Source organism: Aphelocoma coerulescens, chromosome 3 (genome assembly GCF_041296385.1).
Source record: "Aphelocoma coerulescens isolate FSJ_1873_10779 chromosome 3, UR_Acoe_1.0, whole genome shotgun sequence".
NCBI lineage: Eukaryota > Metazoa > Chordata > Aves > Passeriformes > Corvidae > Aphelocoma > Aphelocoma coerulescens.
In genome coordinates, this window is record NC_091016.1 from 32,147,070 (window position 1) to 32,165,657 (window position 18,588).

Genomic DNA, 18,588 nt, shown 5'->3' on the forward strand with positions numbered 1-18,588 from the left:
AAGGCACTTCCTGCCCCAAGCCTATGACAGAAGCAATCAGATTAACCTGGAAACTCACAGTGAGTTCTCTTTTCTTTGACTGCTCTCCTTCTTTTGCTGATAGTTGGCTTCCCCATGCTTACTTTCAGGATCCGTTCCTTTGCTCACTTTTGGGTATACAATGAGGATACAAGTCTAGGATTGAGGCTACACAAAACTTCTCATGGATCTCCTCCCTGAGTCTCAGCAGTTAGACACTACTTTGCAGTTCTCTTCATCCACATCAACACATTCTGCAAAAGCTGCTCCTTCTGATCACGGCTGCACCTGGTCTTACCACCCGAGCTAAGCAGAATTTAAATGTCTTCATTCAGTCATGCAGAGAACAGTGCTCATCTCTCTTCAGTATGTTATCTTAGTATTAACACAAACACCCCACAAGAAATAGTCTCATCTGCTGGGGTGCAGAGGAGCACAAAGTAAAGCATTAGGGAAATATTTAGAAGTTGCTATGTAGCCCACCAAATATTTTATTCTTAAGTAAACTGAGGGGTTTTTCTCCTTTCAGTCCTAGTAGAAAGACGAGAAGCATACTGAACTCAAATAAACTTCAGACTCCCTTAAAGCCATATTGCTTTGATCTTGCCACAAGTAATTCTACCTTGTTCAGTCACCCACCAATGTACTTTTATTTATTAGAAGGTGAAAGAGTTACTGGTGTAGAGTTAGAAACATTAGAGACTATTGACTTTGCAATGGAGATGACTACTCCCTTCCACTTGGCAGCTCTGTCTCCTTGTGGTCTGGCAAGAAGAATATTGTCACAAGAAGCAGGTGGCCCTAAGTTTTAAGAATAACGAAGCTTTACAATAAAAAAATTAAAGCCTCAAGCTCAAATGACATTTTCCAGAATGAAAAAGTAATTATTTCTACCAGATCAAACAAGTACTGCTGATAATGAAAATATAACACAGTAAGTTGATACACAAATTACTTAAGATGCAGAACATTAAGTGTAATCTACAGCTTTCTGTCGGTCCATCTCTCAGTTAAAACAATTTCATACATACCCCAAACCCTTTCTGTGGTCAGTATCAATGAGTACAAAAGCCTGGCAATCCAAAGTTAAAGTCCTCTCCCTAAGCCATATATCTGTATCTCCTCCTATCCAAAACAAATGGTGTGTTAATGATGGGTCAGTCTTGAATGTGGCCTTCCTGGATGCAAGTGCTTTGTGGCATAAACGTCACAGGACCAGAAGCATTTTTCTATATGTGTATATCCAGAATTCAGTGTTTCCAATCACTGTGAGCAGTTCCTGTCTAGGGAAAAATGGGGTTTCTTTCACCATTTTTTCCTCTCTCAAAAGGCCTTCAGTATCATTCTTTTTCACATAAACAATGTGATTCCCATTTTTTACGTTGGACACAATATTGCCCCCTGGCACTTCTCAGACAAAGAGACAAGAACTAAGCCTCAAAAATCCATTAATATTCAAGTTATAAGTCTACTTTTAAGAACAACTCTTCTGAAACTACGAAGTCCTTCCACTTGCATCCTCCTTTTCATAATATCTGCTCTACATGAAGCAAAATTTTCCATATTATATAGGTCCATTGAGAAGGGGTTGAGGTTTCTCTATCAGTAAAGCAGAGCAGAGAGAACCTCAGGTGGCCTCAAAATCTCAGAAAGACAGTATTGTTACCCATCTCTCTCTCACACCAAGCAGAAAAAGAAATCGGAGGGAAAACACAAACACTGTTAAAAATTAACACATCTTCGACCTGAGCAGTGCCTTAACATTGAATCTCACACTTCCTTATCTCATGTATTTCCTAACTCTACAAGCACCTCAATACACAAGAACAGTTCCTCTCCCCCAGTTTCTTTCTCTCCCTTCGACACTCTTTCCTTCATCTGTGATTACGCTTTTGCTGAAAAGTTATTTACAATTTTAGTAAGTTTCACTAGAAAGTCCATTAGTGATATAATCATTTTAAAAGTCTTCCTGGCAGATCATAGCAGGCTGGGAAAGCAGAGTTACAGTCACTTCAGAGCAACAAAATGAGATGGAAGCAGAGTTTACTGCAAAGGATTAGGAACAGTCTACTCCCAGTTCCCCAAAAGAAATATTACAGAAGATCAGACACTGACTAGGTACAGATGAATAATTTTCACTGATACCAATAGATTAAACATTTGTAAAATCTAAGCATGATTTTTCTTTATCATTAGATTTCCAGAAAACTATCATGGTCCTAACTTGCTGCATCCCATAAAACAGTGTTCACCAAGTTTAAGTTCCAATTCAAATGTTTAGAAGTGTTCAAAATAAATTATTCTTAAGTAAACACATTGTTCTGTATGATGTTACCCTTTCCAAACCTTACCCTTGCATTCTGCAACCTTAGTGAAGCAAAGCACTACCACCATAGCTATGCAACACCATTTGAGATTTCCAGAAATCTTTATGTTCTACCTGATCTCTCAGTAAAGAGATCACTAAATAAAAGCAAAGCAGGCAAAACGTCATTTGGGACAGAAAAATTGCTTGAGTAGTAAGGATTACAGGAGATTCAAGTTTAAAACAGATTTCTGACTTTTCTTAATCACCATGTTATCAGACCAAATGAGCATTTTTAATTTCTCCAGGCCTTTGACAGGAAATACTCCTTCTAAAAACACATTGCTTATTTCACTGATATGAATGTTGCTTGTTATGTAACTGTATGGTTTTCTGGAGGTGCAGCTGCAGGCAACATTAAGCAGGCGTGACAAAGGGAGCACTACACTCCCAGAAGGAGTATCAACAGGGAACAGAAGAATGGTAACCTGCATACTGAAAGCCAACTCAGCAATTTACATCCAAATTTCAAGACAGATCAATTTCATCAGGTTTGTAAGAAATCTCTGCAGAGGAAATATTTTTCTTTCACCACTAACTCAAACAGGTCTGAAAACCATCATTCTGTCTAGAAAGAAGTCTGCTCTTGGTTCTTAAAAAGACTTTTAAGGCTTTTAAAAAAAAGGGTTTAAAAAGTCTTGGTGTTTAAGGGTGGTACAACTAAAAGTGAACTCAGATAAAAGACACTGCAGAACAAGGCTTTTAAGAAATGCTTGGCTAAAATAAGTGAAGTACCATGTTCAACTGGTGTCATTCACAAATGCCTGGGAAAAGAATCTGGCACAACCTTAGATCTTTCAGTGTGTTTTACAGAAAGAACAAATTCAAGTGTCAAGGATGCTTTTGCATATCTTGAGTTCAATCATGTTCAACGAGGTATCACGTTAAGGTGTACATTACTATAAAAGCTGCCCCAGACAAAAGCTTTCTCCTCGGGCATTTGTGGACACAGCAGTAAATTAATACAGATTCTGACACACATGCTTCAGGATTGTCCATGAGCCTCTCAGCTCTGAGAGAGCCAGTGGAGATTCACTTGCAGAATGGAGCCCCCCAGCTGCAGCAGGGGACGTGGAAAGACTCCATGACAACCAACAGACCCGCAAGGCAGCTGCATTCACCAAGACTTAATTCACCCCTTTTGGAGCAGAGTCTCAAAATACTCCTCATATCCCAGGAGCACCAAATCAAAGAGTCATTTCCTGTTCTGGTATCAGTCTCCTTTCTCCTTTGTTTTAAATACAAATATAAGCCTTGAGACCTGTAGTTCCTGGAAAAGACTGTCTTTCGTTGAAACGGATGTACTTCCACAGAGCTGCTCTCCAGTTCTTGTATATCGTTTTTCCCAAAGGAACACTTGCTCTACTTGAAATAACCTTAACTTTAAAAATGCTAGGCAGTATGGATGATCAAAAAATTGTAACGAACAACTGCTAATTCAGAAGAGGAAGCTTCCTTAATTTTGGAGGGGTTTTGTTCTGGATGATACATACATATCACTTAATGTTTAAGTAATTTTCAGGAAAGCAGAGTTCTCTTGGGCTTGGCTCTTCATTTTTCAACCCAACATAAGGCTGCTGTTAAGTGGACTGTGCTCCATTAAATACAATGGCAGAAAGCAGGGGAGGCAACAAACACATCAGCAACTCTTCCGAAGGCTGGGTAGATTTGCTCTACTCTATTTGCCTCAGCTTTTGAAAGAAATTTAAAAACTGAAAATCAAAGAAAAACAGCTCATGTGCTATAAACTGACTGCATGTCTTATACATTTTCCATTATTTCCTGCTTTTTACTTTGCCTTTGCTACATGACAGTCCCACATATTGACTGAGATCAGACCAGTGGGGCTGTACCTGCTTGGATTTTGTCCTCCTTTCTCCTCTCAAAAAGACTCATGGTAGTAAGAGGTCTGTTTGTTGGCTGTATTCTTTTTTTTTTTAAACTGTATTATTTGGAGGGTCAGACTCTCTCTTCAATTTGATGGGAGAAAACTTACATCACCTTAGAAGTTCCCAAACCAAGTTTTCGTAGCATAGAATAACACCACAATATCTAAACAAATGTATATAAAACATATGGACAGGTAAAAAGATAAGCAGTAAGTTTCTTTTTTTCCTTTTAGAGTAAACAGCCAAGTGTAGAGCAAGGTTGTGTGAGTGAGCACTCAATGAACTTCTCAGGCCAGTGTGAAATCCCTCAGATTGCTATAATCTGAAAGAAAATAATGTACCTTGTAGAGACAGATGCCCAACAGAATCATGGCATGCAGTTTAAAATCCCACTGGCACACAGAACGAACACCACCACGTGTCAAACACCCATTTCTGCAGCAGTGCTGGTACACAGATGCAGCAGCCTCACCCAGCATCCTGTAGCAGAGACCAACCCTCAATTCTGTTGGGAAAATTGTCTGAGGGAACACACAGTGAACCTGATCAGCCAGCCAGTCTGTACTAAAACCACCACAACTGTTTCCAGTATGAAATAAAGAAGAAAAAGAACTGCACCTCCAACTGGCTGATGTGGGGCAAAGGGGAACACTGGTTATTTAACCCGGCATTGATGTGAAAATACAGATGCTTCAAATTGAAAATTTGACTGGTCTTTCAAAAAACCACATATTAAAAAAATAAAAACAACAAAAAACCCCACCAAACTCGACCTAGTCAGTAGAAATTTTAATTTGTCTTATTAAAATGTGGACGCAATATAAACACTGTATACCACAAAGAAACATAAGCAGCACTTGAAATCAGTAGCTAAGCATGAAATGGAAATTCCAATGATCCTGCCCAGACCTCAGGACAATTCTGTCCATTTAGTTCCTCTAGGAAATTATAAAGTTACAAGGGGAAAGAAATAAACCAGAGTGCATATCACACCTTGTGATGCACTGTCAGGTAGTCTTCCAAATGTCACAATAACCAACTCAGTGACAGGTAATAGAAGTTTCCAAGAAAATGCCCTGGCTAAAGCAAAATGTCTGGCATACGTTTTCATAAAGCACCAGAAAAGGGGAGTGAAATGGAGCAACTTGACACTCCTACTTTTCCCAAGAGTTTTTAAGAGCTGTTCAGGAAACTAACATGCCAGAAACAAAGAAAAATGAAGCAAGCATTATATGTCTGTATCACTTTTCAATGCCTAAGCACCATCTCTAAGTATTGCAGTCCAAGTCACAGACACCATGTAAGTGCCATAATCACGCCTGCACCAAACTTAAATAAAATCCACATGAAAGCAAGGATCTGCCTGCACAGCCAGTTTCAGGATCGATGCCAAAGTTTGGTAAAACTATTCTATTAAAAACACAGCAAGTTGCCCATCTTCTACCTGGAAAGCATTTCTGTAAGTTGCACAAAGCCAGCATATGCCAATTCAAATGCACCCCTGTGCCTTGATTGCAGCAGATGATGTTTAAAGTAATCACCAATATTTTTAACCTAAAAAAGAAAAAAAAAAGCTATTAAGCCATTTGAAATTATACACACATTATTTATATACACAAAATATTCTGCAGTTAAAAGCAGCAATCCTCCCCCTTGTTGCAAAGGTCACTGGTACAAGCAAAAAGCAACCAGAAGTCCTATAATAAACAACCATTTACTTTAATGATAACAAATATTATACTCAATCTTTTAGGTTAAAGGGGTAGTTCTGTATTCTTTAAAAAAAGCCAAAAATATAAAGGACATAAAATTGGTTATTTGTCCATGATGGACATACTCAGATTTTAATAAAAGAAAGAGACAACTCTGATTTTTAGGGGAAACAAATTCAGAAACCTTCTTGTTTGCCTACATGCTTGCCTAAAATCCCAAAGAAAATACCAAATAAACCATAACAGCATAAAAAAACCCCTAAAAATATTTAAGATATTAAATTCAAACTCCAAAAATTGTACCAAAGGGAGACAAATCTACATTAGACTAGGTAATACCTAGATAAATACAATTTTTTAACGTTCTAGAATTCTGCATAATTGCTGTTGACCATTGGAAACAATTTTAAAATGAAGAAGATGTTGTAGTAATGAAAGCTACTTTTAAAAGCATTAAAACATAAATATGATAACTAAACTTCCACTTAGAGTTACATTCTACAGCTCTATTACAATACCAAGCTTTTAAATCTGTTTGGAAGTTTACAGATCCACACAATCTCATTCCACGGAGCATAGGCTGTCTTGTTTGTTGATTTTTTTTCTTTTAATTCTCATCAACTTTCAAGGTCTAAATCAAACTTCCCATTTAATTTGTTTAAAATGCATAGCACGTACTTAATGCCATTATGCAAAATTTTCTTCAGGGGTCTTTCTTAAAAGTTCTCCTGTAAAAGTTTATTTAAAGCTTTTATATAAAAACATGCATAAAATCACATCAAGCTTCTTATAAAATTCAGCTTGTTCTGTTACTTATACAATTACTCTAATACTTTAATAGTCTGACAAGTAATTAAGTTATATGGGAAGTTAATGTCATATCTACGTATATGGTTTTTCAACCTCCTGTTAAGTTATTTGCATCACCCAAGCAATGAGATTGCAATAATTTAATAAAAAAACAAAATCTGAGAGAGTCTACATATTATTTCCTGCAGCTAAAACTCACTTAATGCAAAACACACAATAACTGGAGATACTTGAGCTAAAAAAGTTATTTCTGAGACGATTTTAAGGTAGCTTATGTAACCACAGGGTTTCATTTCAGCCTTCTAGTCCAAACAGGAGGAGTAAGTGCCCCTTATTCACAAGGAACTGACCCACAGACAGAGCAGTTCTCCAGGTGTGTAAACAAAACCAAACCAAGAAAACCATACACATGCAAATCAGTTTTCCAGCCTGTCCCAGCACCATGCTTATGTTTTTAGAAAAATTCATATGAGGTTCTTTTTTTGGTCATGTAACTTTCAACTTTACTATTTATACTTCTGAGCTTTCTGCAACAGCCAAGCTGACTAGAAGCTTGCATCAAACTGAACTCACAGGTTGGAAGAAGCACTGCCATAACTCAGTTCTTCGTCAGAAATTTAGAATGTAACAGGTGAGTCTTACTAATTCAACAATCAACAAGTTACAGGGCAACACTTGCTGCTGAGGGCAAGAATCTGGGTACCCAAGATAGAAATTGTCTACAACATCTTCCAGAAGATTAATACGGGCAATTGGACAATTAAGTCTTTACTTCTGCTGTCTGTTTCTTTACACTCTGGCACACAGGTCTGGCAAGCTTAACTCTCAAAACTGTCTTAAAACTTCCCAGGTGAGATAAACAGGAGTTTGAGGAAGAGCTTAATGTTCCCCCAGACTTGGAGCATTCATGGTTTGCAGATCATATGACAAAAGCAACACAGAATCTTCATTAGATGGCATTTTGTCAATCACCTGGTGGTTACGTGATACTATTTCTGTTAGTTTTCTTAACAGGCAGAACTTTGAGCCTGCCATCTCTGGACTTTTAGGATCAGATGGAAATGAGAAGTAGAATATGCATTTGAATAGAGAGAGATTCCTCCAGCTATACTCTGCACTTCCTATGTCTATTTCTATTTCTGAAGGCAAGGCCACCACTGTAAAACAGCTGAGGTTTTGAAGACTCCTCTATACACACATTTGCACACCAAGGAGATGAAGATGTCACAGCCAGTGCACACAGGACCATCAACTGCCATGTAAACCCAATTTCCTACTCAAAAGACAAGGAGAGTGCCAATGTGACACTGTCCCAACTTCCTAGCAACAACAATAAAGCACCATGCACAAGCTGCCTCCCTGCCAGCCTCTCCCCCATAGGTAGACAGCACAGTAGGCAGCACGACTGCTACAAAGGGTAGCCCCCAGCACCACAGTGCCTACCACAAGGCAGTTCTGTTGTGCCATTTCCTAATGCATACCAGCACTGTAAGACACTGTCTTTCCACCTGCATGCTCCATTAAAAAAGCAGGTACAAGCAATCAGAAGACTGTGAGCAAATTCAGCACTCACTGTCATCTTTTGGGTGAATAAATTACGACAGCATCGATCCCATAAGGCACAATTCCATACAGTAACTGACCTAGGTGTGGAGCAAGGTACAGCAGGAAGAAGGTTTGTAACAGGATGAGACAAGACTGGCCGAGAGGTGCTCCCAGATTTTTCTCAACAATTACTTAGCCCTGGCTCAAGGCAAGATGACCAAGGTTTCTCTCAAAGTTTTCCTTCTCTGTATTCTTAAATCTCTTTCAATACTTGTAAAATGATGAAAAAGAATGGGGAACTTGAAAGAAAAGTTCTATACACGTAAGATAACAAAATCCAGTTTTCTATTTGTCAACACTGAAAAGTGTTTAATAAGTCTGAAGCCTCAGCAGTTATGACATTGACATTTGTAGTCATTTCTGATGAAATTCCCTTTTATTTTTTTATACAAATTATGACCTAAATTTACAAAAAGTACAGAGAAAATACCCACACTTTTCCTATAGTATTTATTAGGCACTTAGCCAAACTGTATTTCTTTGTGTATGTGCTTGCAAGCCTAAGGAAAATCAGGATTTCAAACTGACTTCTCATGAATTAGCCTTCTTCCAACTAGAATGAAGGCATTCTGTTTTACAGGAAGGCATCTGAAGCATAAACAAGCTGAAGAGGCATCTATAAACAAAGAAGGTATCTTCATAGAATCACAGAAAATCCTGAGCTGGAAGGGACCCACAAGGACCATCCAAGTCCAACTCCTTCCTTAATAATGTATTATTTCTGAAAGAGCACCTATCAATGTCTGCTTTCCAAAAACACACATGCTGCAGTTCGACTCATTCTAAAACACCAATTCCTCTTTGACTTGGTGCAGATTAAGGAACATAATGGTAGAAATGCATATCTGTTCTCTCATCTGCCCTCCAGACCCCTGCAACAATACAAGCACAGCTGTTAACCAGATGAAAACATGAGGACTGGAGACAATGCAAGAATAAAGACACCAACGCTATTCCCATGGCACCACAACATCAGACAAGAAATAAGATCTGGAGTACATAATATTATTTTTTATTTTAAAATATAAAGTTCTAACGCCTAAGAAAAACTAATTAAGTGTTTTCTGTTGGAAACAAAAAGAGGTTAAAAAGTAGCTGGTCTTTCATATTTCAGCCTTCTATGCAGACTAGTTTTGTTGAAACATATGGAAATGAAAAGGTCATCAATTAAAAACAGAAATTTAATAAACACAAAATATTTCCCAAATAAATGCCCACGGTAATCTAATTTCTTGTAAACACTGAACTCAACATTCTGCAAGAGACAGATGGCATATTAATATTTCTGATTTCTTAAATTAAAAGAAATTGCAGGAAAAAGACACAGTCACATTACATACAAATTATTCAGAATAATGGATAGGAGGAGGACAAGACTAAGACTAGTCAGCATGTTTGACTTTCAGAACTACTGACTCTGAAGTTTAATTAAGGAAGAGCTTTAAGAAGAATCCCAATATGTAGAGTTCAAAATGACACAAAAGAAACTCTGAACATGACGTCAGTTTAGAAGTTTTTTATTTTTAGTTCTATTAGTGACTAATATATCCTGAGAGAGAGAGAGACAAAGGGGAGGGTGGCAGGCAGGCACTGGTATCCCTAAACACAGCATACACCTCATATATAATCCAATACAACTAGAATGAATGAGTTTGTTAGTTATGTATAATAATTTCTTCTCTTATCTGTTTCTACTGTAGTTACACTTTCTGAATACCATTTGATCACAACAAGACTGCTAATCAGGTATTATAAACAAAGAAAACCCTGAGACCATGGCAATTAAAAAAAAATTTAAACCCCACAACTTTTCCCAAATAGAACACAGATTTAAGAAAAAGGTTTTTGGAAAACTGCCTTCGCCACACAACTACCCAAGAAGAATTTGTAGGTTTTATAATAAAAATTACTTCCCTACCTGCTCTACAGTAATCAACGCTTCTGAAGGTTCAGATGTAGTCTGTGAAGGCAAAAGCTTACACAGTGTCCCTAAGAGCAGAGATACTTCCTTCATGCTTCTCCAGCAACACACAAGAACCATTTGAGCCGTGACATCACACGCTTGCCTGTCTTTGCCTTAAAAATAAAAAAACAAATGCAATAGCGTAACTCAGGGTACTCAGATGTAGATGTGTAATTTAAACCTCGCTTAGCCTGACTGTCCAACAAAACACAAATAACTATGAAAAAATGTCTAAGCTTGCCTACCCAAAAGATAATTCACTCTTGTTGACCCTAATTGCTTTCCTTGCTCAACAGTTGCTGTACTTTCTTGCACTTGGAAAAGGCAGCAGTATAAACGCTTTACCAGGGAAGTGCTGTGTGAAAGAGTAGAGGTCTTTCGGTCACAAGTGCTATTACTTGCACACTGAACTATCGAAACATCTCCAACGCTGGAGGCAGGCATTCCCCGATCCATCGCTCCCCGTACGCTCCGCAGGCGCCGCGCAGAAGGAAGAGGGCCGGCCAGGGCACTGCGTCTGTGACGCGCCGCCGCCACCTGGTGGCCACTGCGGCACTTGCACGCGTTTACCCCAGATCTCCTCATGAAACAAAACGTACGGCCCCGCCAAACTATTTTAAACATAGGAAAGGGCAACCGGGAAAAGAAGTTCAAAAGCCTGCATAAACTATTAAATTTTTAAATGTATGGATATTCTATAAATTTATTCTGGACTACACTAAAGGTCCCAAGGTTTACAATTTCTTCAACGTTGTAAGGTTCGATTTCATGGCTGCTATTCATTAAAACAAATACTACCTAACATTTTACCACTGGAATCTTTCAAACTGAAGCTTCTGCTTTTGTAATTGCATGCAACAGGTGTTATTGCGTGAACATATTCTCCACTAGCCTCACATACACTAGAGAGGAAAAATCACAATAACACTTTTCAACAAGAAATTAATTAGAAGCATTGCTTGATAGAAAAGGTGCTCAAGATTGTCTGGCCCGCGCAGTTACAGCAACAGAGTCTAGGCCAGTATCAAAACAACTAATTTTCACTTGTGTTTTAAGAGAGATTAACCACAATCTTCCAGAAGCACAATGAATTAAGACTGCAGTCTTTAAAACCATGTCCATGGATAACTAGCTTCTGATGGGTAAGAACTGAACTATTATATAAGCTAGTAATTTCCAGCTGATCATCCATATAAAATGCCTCATCCATAAAAAAAAAACCTTTATTTAATTACTAATATAGCCTTGGATTTACCTCTCATTTCTGTGCAAATATTTTTGGTTGGCCTCTGGTCCAGCTTTTCAGATTCTTCTTTGCAGTGTTCTTTCAGAATTTTTGCTTGCATAAAGTAATCATTTGTATCCTGCGGTTGTATCTCATGCAGAATCATCTGCAGACGACCTGCACTTTCTGCACATTAAACAAGAGGGACATTTAAGATAGTTTTGTCTTCTACTTCCAGTTCTTTATACTGCTGTAATTCATTTGGGGTGTATCAGTACAAAAGAAAGCTATTAGCATTTAAACAAAAAAAAACAAAAACAAAACAAACCCACAACAAGGTTCTATGGTGATTAGAAAGATTAAGAAAGAAAACCAGAATTTACAGTCCCCTGTTTTGAAAGAGATGCAACAACATAATCTGCAAATGTTTGTGGGTTTTTTAGTGAAGAAGTTAAGACAACTTTATCAGAAATTAAAAGAGTGACTTAAGATTATGACATAAAATGAGAAGATGAAAGGGAGGGGTGCTCAGCCTAGTTCTGAATGATTGCAAGACAGACCTTCAGGAGCACCAGATTTTAAAAAAACTCTTTTGGGATTCTGTTTGGTTCTTTACCTGGATCACTGTCCATTGGAATAAGACCCTCTGGTGAAGAGCTCTGTACTACTGGTGATACCACAGCAGAGAGGCTGTATGACATGAGAATGAGCCTGGTCACCATTTCCTTCCATTCAGACACCAGTGTCAAGTTACTTATGGAAAAAAAAAAAAATCAAAATCACAACCAAAACATAGCACGACATGGAATAAAAATTTTGTATTTAAAAGAAAGAACCAAAATTACAAACACTTCTGCAACAATTTTTATGAAAACTATAAATAGTGTTAAGGCTGAAAAGTCTTAAGGCTGAGTTTAACACATACAAAGGAAGTATCAAACACTGCAGCAGCCAGAAAGAGTTCTAAAGGCCACAGGTACTGGATTTCCTTATAAATAATACTGCATGCTTTTCTGTTCTCCTGAATAGCTCTTCCACTGCACTTAAATATGGAGTTACAGCTTCCTATTTAGTATGTTTACTTACTTGAAGGGTAATTGCTTCAAAGCCCCAGTTATACAGTGCACTCTCCCATACATGGGGAATGATGCTGCTGCTTGAAGCAGACACTTCTTGGCTTGGAGTATTTCTTCTTCAACATTCACCAACAAGAGCTTGATAACTAAAACATTTTAAAGCACAGATTTGCATTATACATTCATATATTGTATTTTCTAAGAAAAAAATCTGCTTTAAGAAACAGGAATAAAACCTGTTTACACAACAATTCAGTGGAATATGCACAGCAATTTCCTTTATTATACTTTTCCCTCTTTTGTCATTGAAATATATGTCACCCCAGATTTTCAGTTACCTAAACTCCAGTAATATTTGTTATAGTCAATTTAATCTGTCTCTCAATCAAATGGCAGCTGTGAAAAGCACAACCCAGATCCGGGTTTGCTCAGAGACAATCCCACAGCTCATGATGAAGACACAAGGAGTTACCTACCACCTACTGCAAGTCAGACTTCATCCTTCCAGCCACATCAAAACAATGATGAGTACAGCAGAATATTAAAGATCAAAAGTTCATGATTAAATATTTGAACCTTATGTTTTCCACTAAAAAACCTGACCAATTTTCAAGGATACATGTGCCTATTTTAATCCTACTTATACCTTGTGACATCTCAGTGCCAGAATCAGAACAAATTACAGACCCTAACAAGGAACCATGGATCACCAACAGCAGCAGATACCCCAGAGCAATGAGCCATGAGGCTATCCACGTTTCCTTCACTTATGACAACCACAGCCATGTCTCAAAATCATTATTTCACTGCATATAAAGAAAGTATTAACAGGAATCTGCAGAGAAACCAAAAACGGCACAAAAAAGTATACTAAAAACAGTGAGTTTACTACAAATTATATAAAGTGGTTTTTTTTACAAATAATGAATTTAAGTATTTTAGTTTTTACTGAAAACTACAAAAGTTAGAGGAAGCTTGATTAATGAATTTGCCACACCCACCAGATCTAGAGCCCTGTCATCTTTCATCCAGGGGCACTAAACCAAACAAAAATATTCCACATGTGAGCAAAGCCTCATTCCTGTGAATGTGTATTCACAGGACTGCAAATCACCCAGAAAAATGGGTCCAAGAGAACAGAGCTCCAAGGGGCAGCATTGCAAACATCAAGTACTGAAACACACGCAGACCACCTACAGCTGCCTTCCCCCTGCTTGAGTGAGCTCTTAGGGGGAAGCAAAGGGTCCTCCCCTGAACTTCGTGCACTCAGCTTCACCAGGCTCACTACTTGGGCCTCCATAGCACTTTCAAATGTCACTGGTCAAAATAATAACAAAAGCCATCTTCTAGAACATTCAACACCCTCAACACAAACAGGACTAGATTAAGATCTTACTAAAGAACCTGGCTTCTTAACACCAAAACAAATATACTTAAAATCCTGTTAGAAGTAAACATCTCTTACTAAGCCTCCTACCAAAAGCCTTATGGAAAAGCATAATATAAAATATATAACAAATATAAAAAAACTTTTCCCCCCAAATCTTACCTGCCAAAGTGTTCTTCTCCACTGTACTCACTGATGTGTTTCCATTCATCTGGGGGTTATGTTCAATCCATTTTCCTAAACAACTGTTCTGCAGTCCTTCGTGATACACTAAAAAGTTCAACAAATACGAAGCGGTGACACAATCATATGGCTTGGTACTTGTGCTGAGATCCATTGCTGCTTGGAATAGGAGATCTAGATTTTCAGAATCCTGAAAAAAAACCAAAACAGTAATATTGCTCTTTTTATTGAGCTTCCAGATTGATTTAACTAAACTTCTTACCACCCAGGAACCTGAGAACCTGCTTTTCATTAACTCTGCTGGTACGTATTTCTTAAGGAACACTTATTTCGTGCACTGACAGCCTTACACTCAAAACATGCATGTGCATGTATTTAGCAAGGATACAATTACACAGACATTGAGGATGGGGACAGCCATTTATAAAGCAGTTTTCAATCACACTGCACTTCACAGGAAAATATTTTTTTTCCAAAATACTGTGTTTTATCTGCTAATGGACATTAAAGAGAAGCAAAGTTTAGTTGGAAGCAGTATTTGTTCACCTGTACTAATTAAATTAAAAATAATTTCTCCTGAAGTTATTACAGACAAATCAGTATCAAGTCAAAAGGCAAAATTTGTGAGAAATCAAAAAAACCAATCAGATAATGAAATCTGAGATCAATCAGAAATTAAAGGAAACAGGGAGCTGAAATTTTTAAAAGTCCAAGAATAACCAAGTCAAAATGCCTCAATCATTTCCAAAGGGAAGTCACAGCTAAGCAAAGAGCTTCCATTAACTATTTCTCTGACAGTTCATCATCATACCCAACAAACTTCCCAAACCCCTTCACCCACTGGTGAAACAAGCTTCCTTAGGTAAGGGCAGAAGCTGTATAAAAATACACAGAAGGCGTTAGTGATTAACTCTAGTGCAGGCAACTTGGACTGCCTTCTAAGGTTTAGGAATCATGCTCTGTACCTAACCCAAGCACCTGGTATACTACAGAACATTCATCTTCCACAAAATTACTCCCTTTAAACTCTTCAAGTTCATACCTGTAAATTCAATGCAACATCACGCAGCTTCATCAAAAGCCTAAATGCCAGAATTTTTACTTCCTCAAAAGTACTGGCGAAACACTGGATCAAAGTTTGGACACGAGCAGAATCCATCTCCTGATCCAACTGAAAAACTTGTGCCTGGCCTGTTCAAAGAAATTAATGCCATAGATAAGTTTTGCTGTAACTCTTTCCAGAATAATCACTGTCTTCACATTCTGCTTTGCTATACGAAAAGAAGCATTAAAATTTCAGCTAAATAATTATTTAAATATTATCTCTCTTAATAGCACTTAAAAAACCTTGTTTACTGCTATGAATTAAAATACTGTTATGACTCCTTATCCAAAAAATTACTTAGTAATACAGAAAATAACTTATTGCCAAAAACAGAATCCCATTTACTCCCATTAAATTCAGCAACGAAAATAATTTTTATTTAGTTTTGCTTAAAAATTCTTTTCCTGTAAGTATGTAATATTAGAAAATAATTCCTCTCAAAAAAGAGGTTAAAAGCTTCAGTGAGTTTTGGTGCTTGGTGTTTTGAGTTATTTTATATAGGAATAATCCCCTAAAATGTAAGCCATTACAATTTCTTTTGGTTTTAATTTAGATGTAAATGAGTTGTGAATTCTGGTGACTGGGCCTAACGCTGTAAAGAGAAAAATTTTAGGATATGAACAACTGCACCACACTACAGCACAAAACACAAAAGCTGAATTGCCTTTATAGAAGTTATGTTTAATTTATAAAATCCTCAACTGCTATTATAACAACTCAGGATAACTTTCTATTTTTAAAAAAAGCAGAAACAATATGCTACATACTCATAACATTAATGTGTTCATCATTTTCATGTGGTTTTGAGAAATAATTTAGCAAGGTGGCATTTATTCCCTCTCAAAATCAACTTTAACCTTAGACAACTCATTTCTTTAAAGAAAAATGCTACAATCTAGGACTGAAAACATATTTTTATGGTGGCCATATGATCCAGAGACAAGATTTAGCAAGATCATCAATACTCCAAGGCACTAACAAATACTTTTTGAATTAAGGTTGTTATAAAATAATGAAGAAAATTTAAAATAACAGCAGCACATCATCATTAACTGGCAATAAAACTGGTTTTTTTATTTAGCATAATATCATAAGGATATGCAATATTTTTCAATCAAGAGTTTTTGTGAATTCAGCATTTCACACTATCAAGATATTTGCACAGGAAAAAGGAGTAGTTATCAAATACATTGAAATTTGTCCAGAAGTTTTTCTTATAATAACAAAAATAAACCTTGCTAAAAACCAGGCTATTCAAGAATATCCAAATTTACAGAAGATATGCAACAAACCATAATTATTTGCATTAACTGCAATATTCCTTTTTCCAATAAAACTTACTATCCTCCCTTGAGGTAAAACAAAAGCAACCCAGGAAATGCCATAGAAATTAAGGACTAAGAATACCCTTTGATAGAAACTGACTAGCTGGCATAAAAGATACTTCTTCAATTCAACACCTTCCATTCCTACAGTCCATAAAAGTCTATAAATTAGGCTTCTCACCTTTTGGAACAGAAAATATTTCTGCTACTGATTCCAAAATACTTAGTGCAGAAAACCTGGTTGGGTGTGATGAACCAGGAAACAATACCTCAAAAAGTCTGGCACACAGAGATGACATGAAATCCTGGGGGGGGAAAAAAAAAAAAAAAAATCACAAAAAAAAAAATTAAGTCAGTTTACTTGCTGCCCTACAAACAAAAGCCTAAGTAACCAAATTCAGGACACTCTGCTTTACCCCAAAAATTACGACCTTACAGTTAATTTTGGAAAAACAGGAGGCCGACATTCATAGTACAGACAGTTTCTTGTTTCTCAAGAGTACAGTGAAGGCTGGACAATCATTTGGGTTTCTAAACATAACGATTTCCCTTCCTCATCCCCACAAAAAGATGGCCATTGTTTCAAATCTTGAAAACCAGCTGACCAAGAAAAGCAGAACTCAAGGAATTGGTGCAAAGAAACTGGCAATGTGAGCCTTAAAAAAGGCTAAAAAGGACAGATACAAAATATGTCTTCATGCTAAAGCTCATGTCATTCATTCTCTCACTCACTGATTATTCTAGAGACCTAGAAAAAGATTGAAGCTCAACTGATCTCTATTTCAAGTCCAAGTAACACGCATCATTTAAAGTTTGCTGCTAAATGGCCAACAGATGGCAGGACATTTACCCAATTTTTTTCTTTTTTTTGATTGAGAATCATCAAAACATCTCCAGCCATTCCTCATTTACTGCTGTTTCAATGCATGTCATAGAGCAATCCCTTAGAAAATAACTTCTATTGGTTTTGAACAAAACAGACCTTAAAGACACCCTCCAAATACCAGTGGGCATTCAGTTCATCAACAACAGTGTAGTTAGTCAAAATTCACTTGCACAAGTGCATCACAGTGGACAAGCTCCTCAGCACTGTTTGGCTTCACAGGTTTTTTCCTTCTGTACTGCACTATTGCCTAACACACACACAGCCTAACTTACCCAGTGGTGTTCAGGAACAATGAACTCTCAGAAACACTATCCCACCTCTATCACCTGCATCTCTACCAGTCTACTTACTTTATATTGCTGCAAAATCTTCAAAGGAGGCATCTGAGTTGAGTTCTCAACTAACTCTTGCTTGGTTTTATTTTGCTCCAATTTATAAAGCACTTGAGAACTTTCTTGTATCCTGCAAAATAACTTTTAAAACAAAGCAAAACATACGTGAGACAAGAATCCTTGACAGTGAATTAAGGGAAAGGCAGATTTTCAGCTTATTTTCCAAATCACATTGCTTATAATTTTTAGGAAGTTTGCATACAGCCTAACACAGAACAGATCCTTCCCTCTCCACTCCAAACCCAAGGTTTTCCTTCCCATCTCTCTTGTGACCAATTTTTTCTCTCCTCCCTCTACACCTCCAACACCTTCTTCCATCTCCCTCCTTAAATTCATGCCTAGCCTTCTCCTCCCAACTCATTTTCTGTGGAACTGTGTTCATTTGTAAATAAAACTCAGATAAAAAAATTAAAAATAAAAAGTGTTAAAAAGTGCAGATCATTTCTACAGCCTCAGTGTCTCTTAAACAGTTTGACTCACTTCAAAAGTGCTTCCTCCACCCCCCCTTTGACTACCCACAAGTAATATTTCCTTTCTTATCACGCTCCCACCAGCATGATTTTTCCATCTCATGTTCCTCAGTCTGCACCAAGTAAGAAAGGAAAGAGCTGGGATTTCTCTTTTGTTTTTGTCAAACTGACTCCTTC

General features: G+C 37.3%; 1 protein-coding gene across 15 annotated transcripts in view; it reads right to left on the minus strand.

Annotated features, from left to right (window-relative positions):
* THADA (THADA armadillo repeat containing) overlaps window positions 1-18,588 on the minus strand; it is a 162,745-nt gene that overhangs the window by 126,691 nt on the left and 17,466 nt on the right. For all 15 annotated transcript variants that reach the window (XM_069009708.1, XM_069009707.1, XM_069009705.1 and 12 more), the window contains exons 14-22: window positions 17,900-18,022; window positions 16,845-16,968; window positions 15,276-15,424; window positions 14,213-14,423; window positions 12,674-12,809; window positions 12,204-12,340; window positions 11,618-11,773; window positions 10,318-10,475; window positions 5,717-5,826 (exon numbers count right to left, since the gene is read on the minus strand). In XM_069009708.1, the coding sequence (XP_068865809.1) occupies window positions 5,717-5,826; window positions 10,318-10,475; window positions 11,618-11,773; window positions 12,204-12,340; window positions 12,674-12,809; window positions 14,213-14,423; window positions 15,276-15,424; window positions 16,845-16,968; window positions 17,900-18,022 (1,304 nt within the window). The remainder of the gene's footprint in view (window positions 1-5,716; window positions 5,827-10,317; window positions 10,476-11,617; window positions 11,774-12,203; window positions 12,341-12,673; window positions 12,810-14,212; window positions 14,424-15,275; window positions 15,425-16,844; window positions 16,969-17,899; window positions 18,023-18,588) is intronic.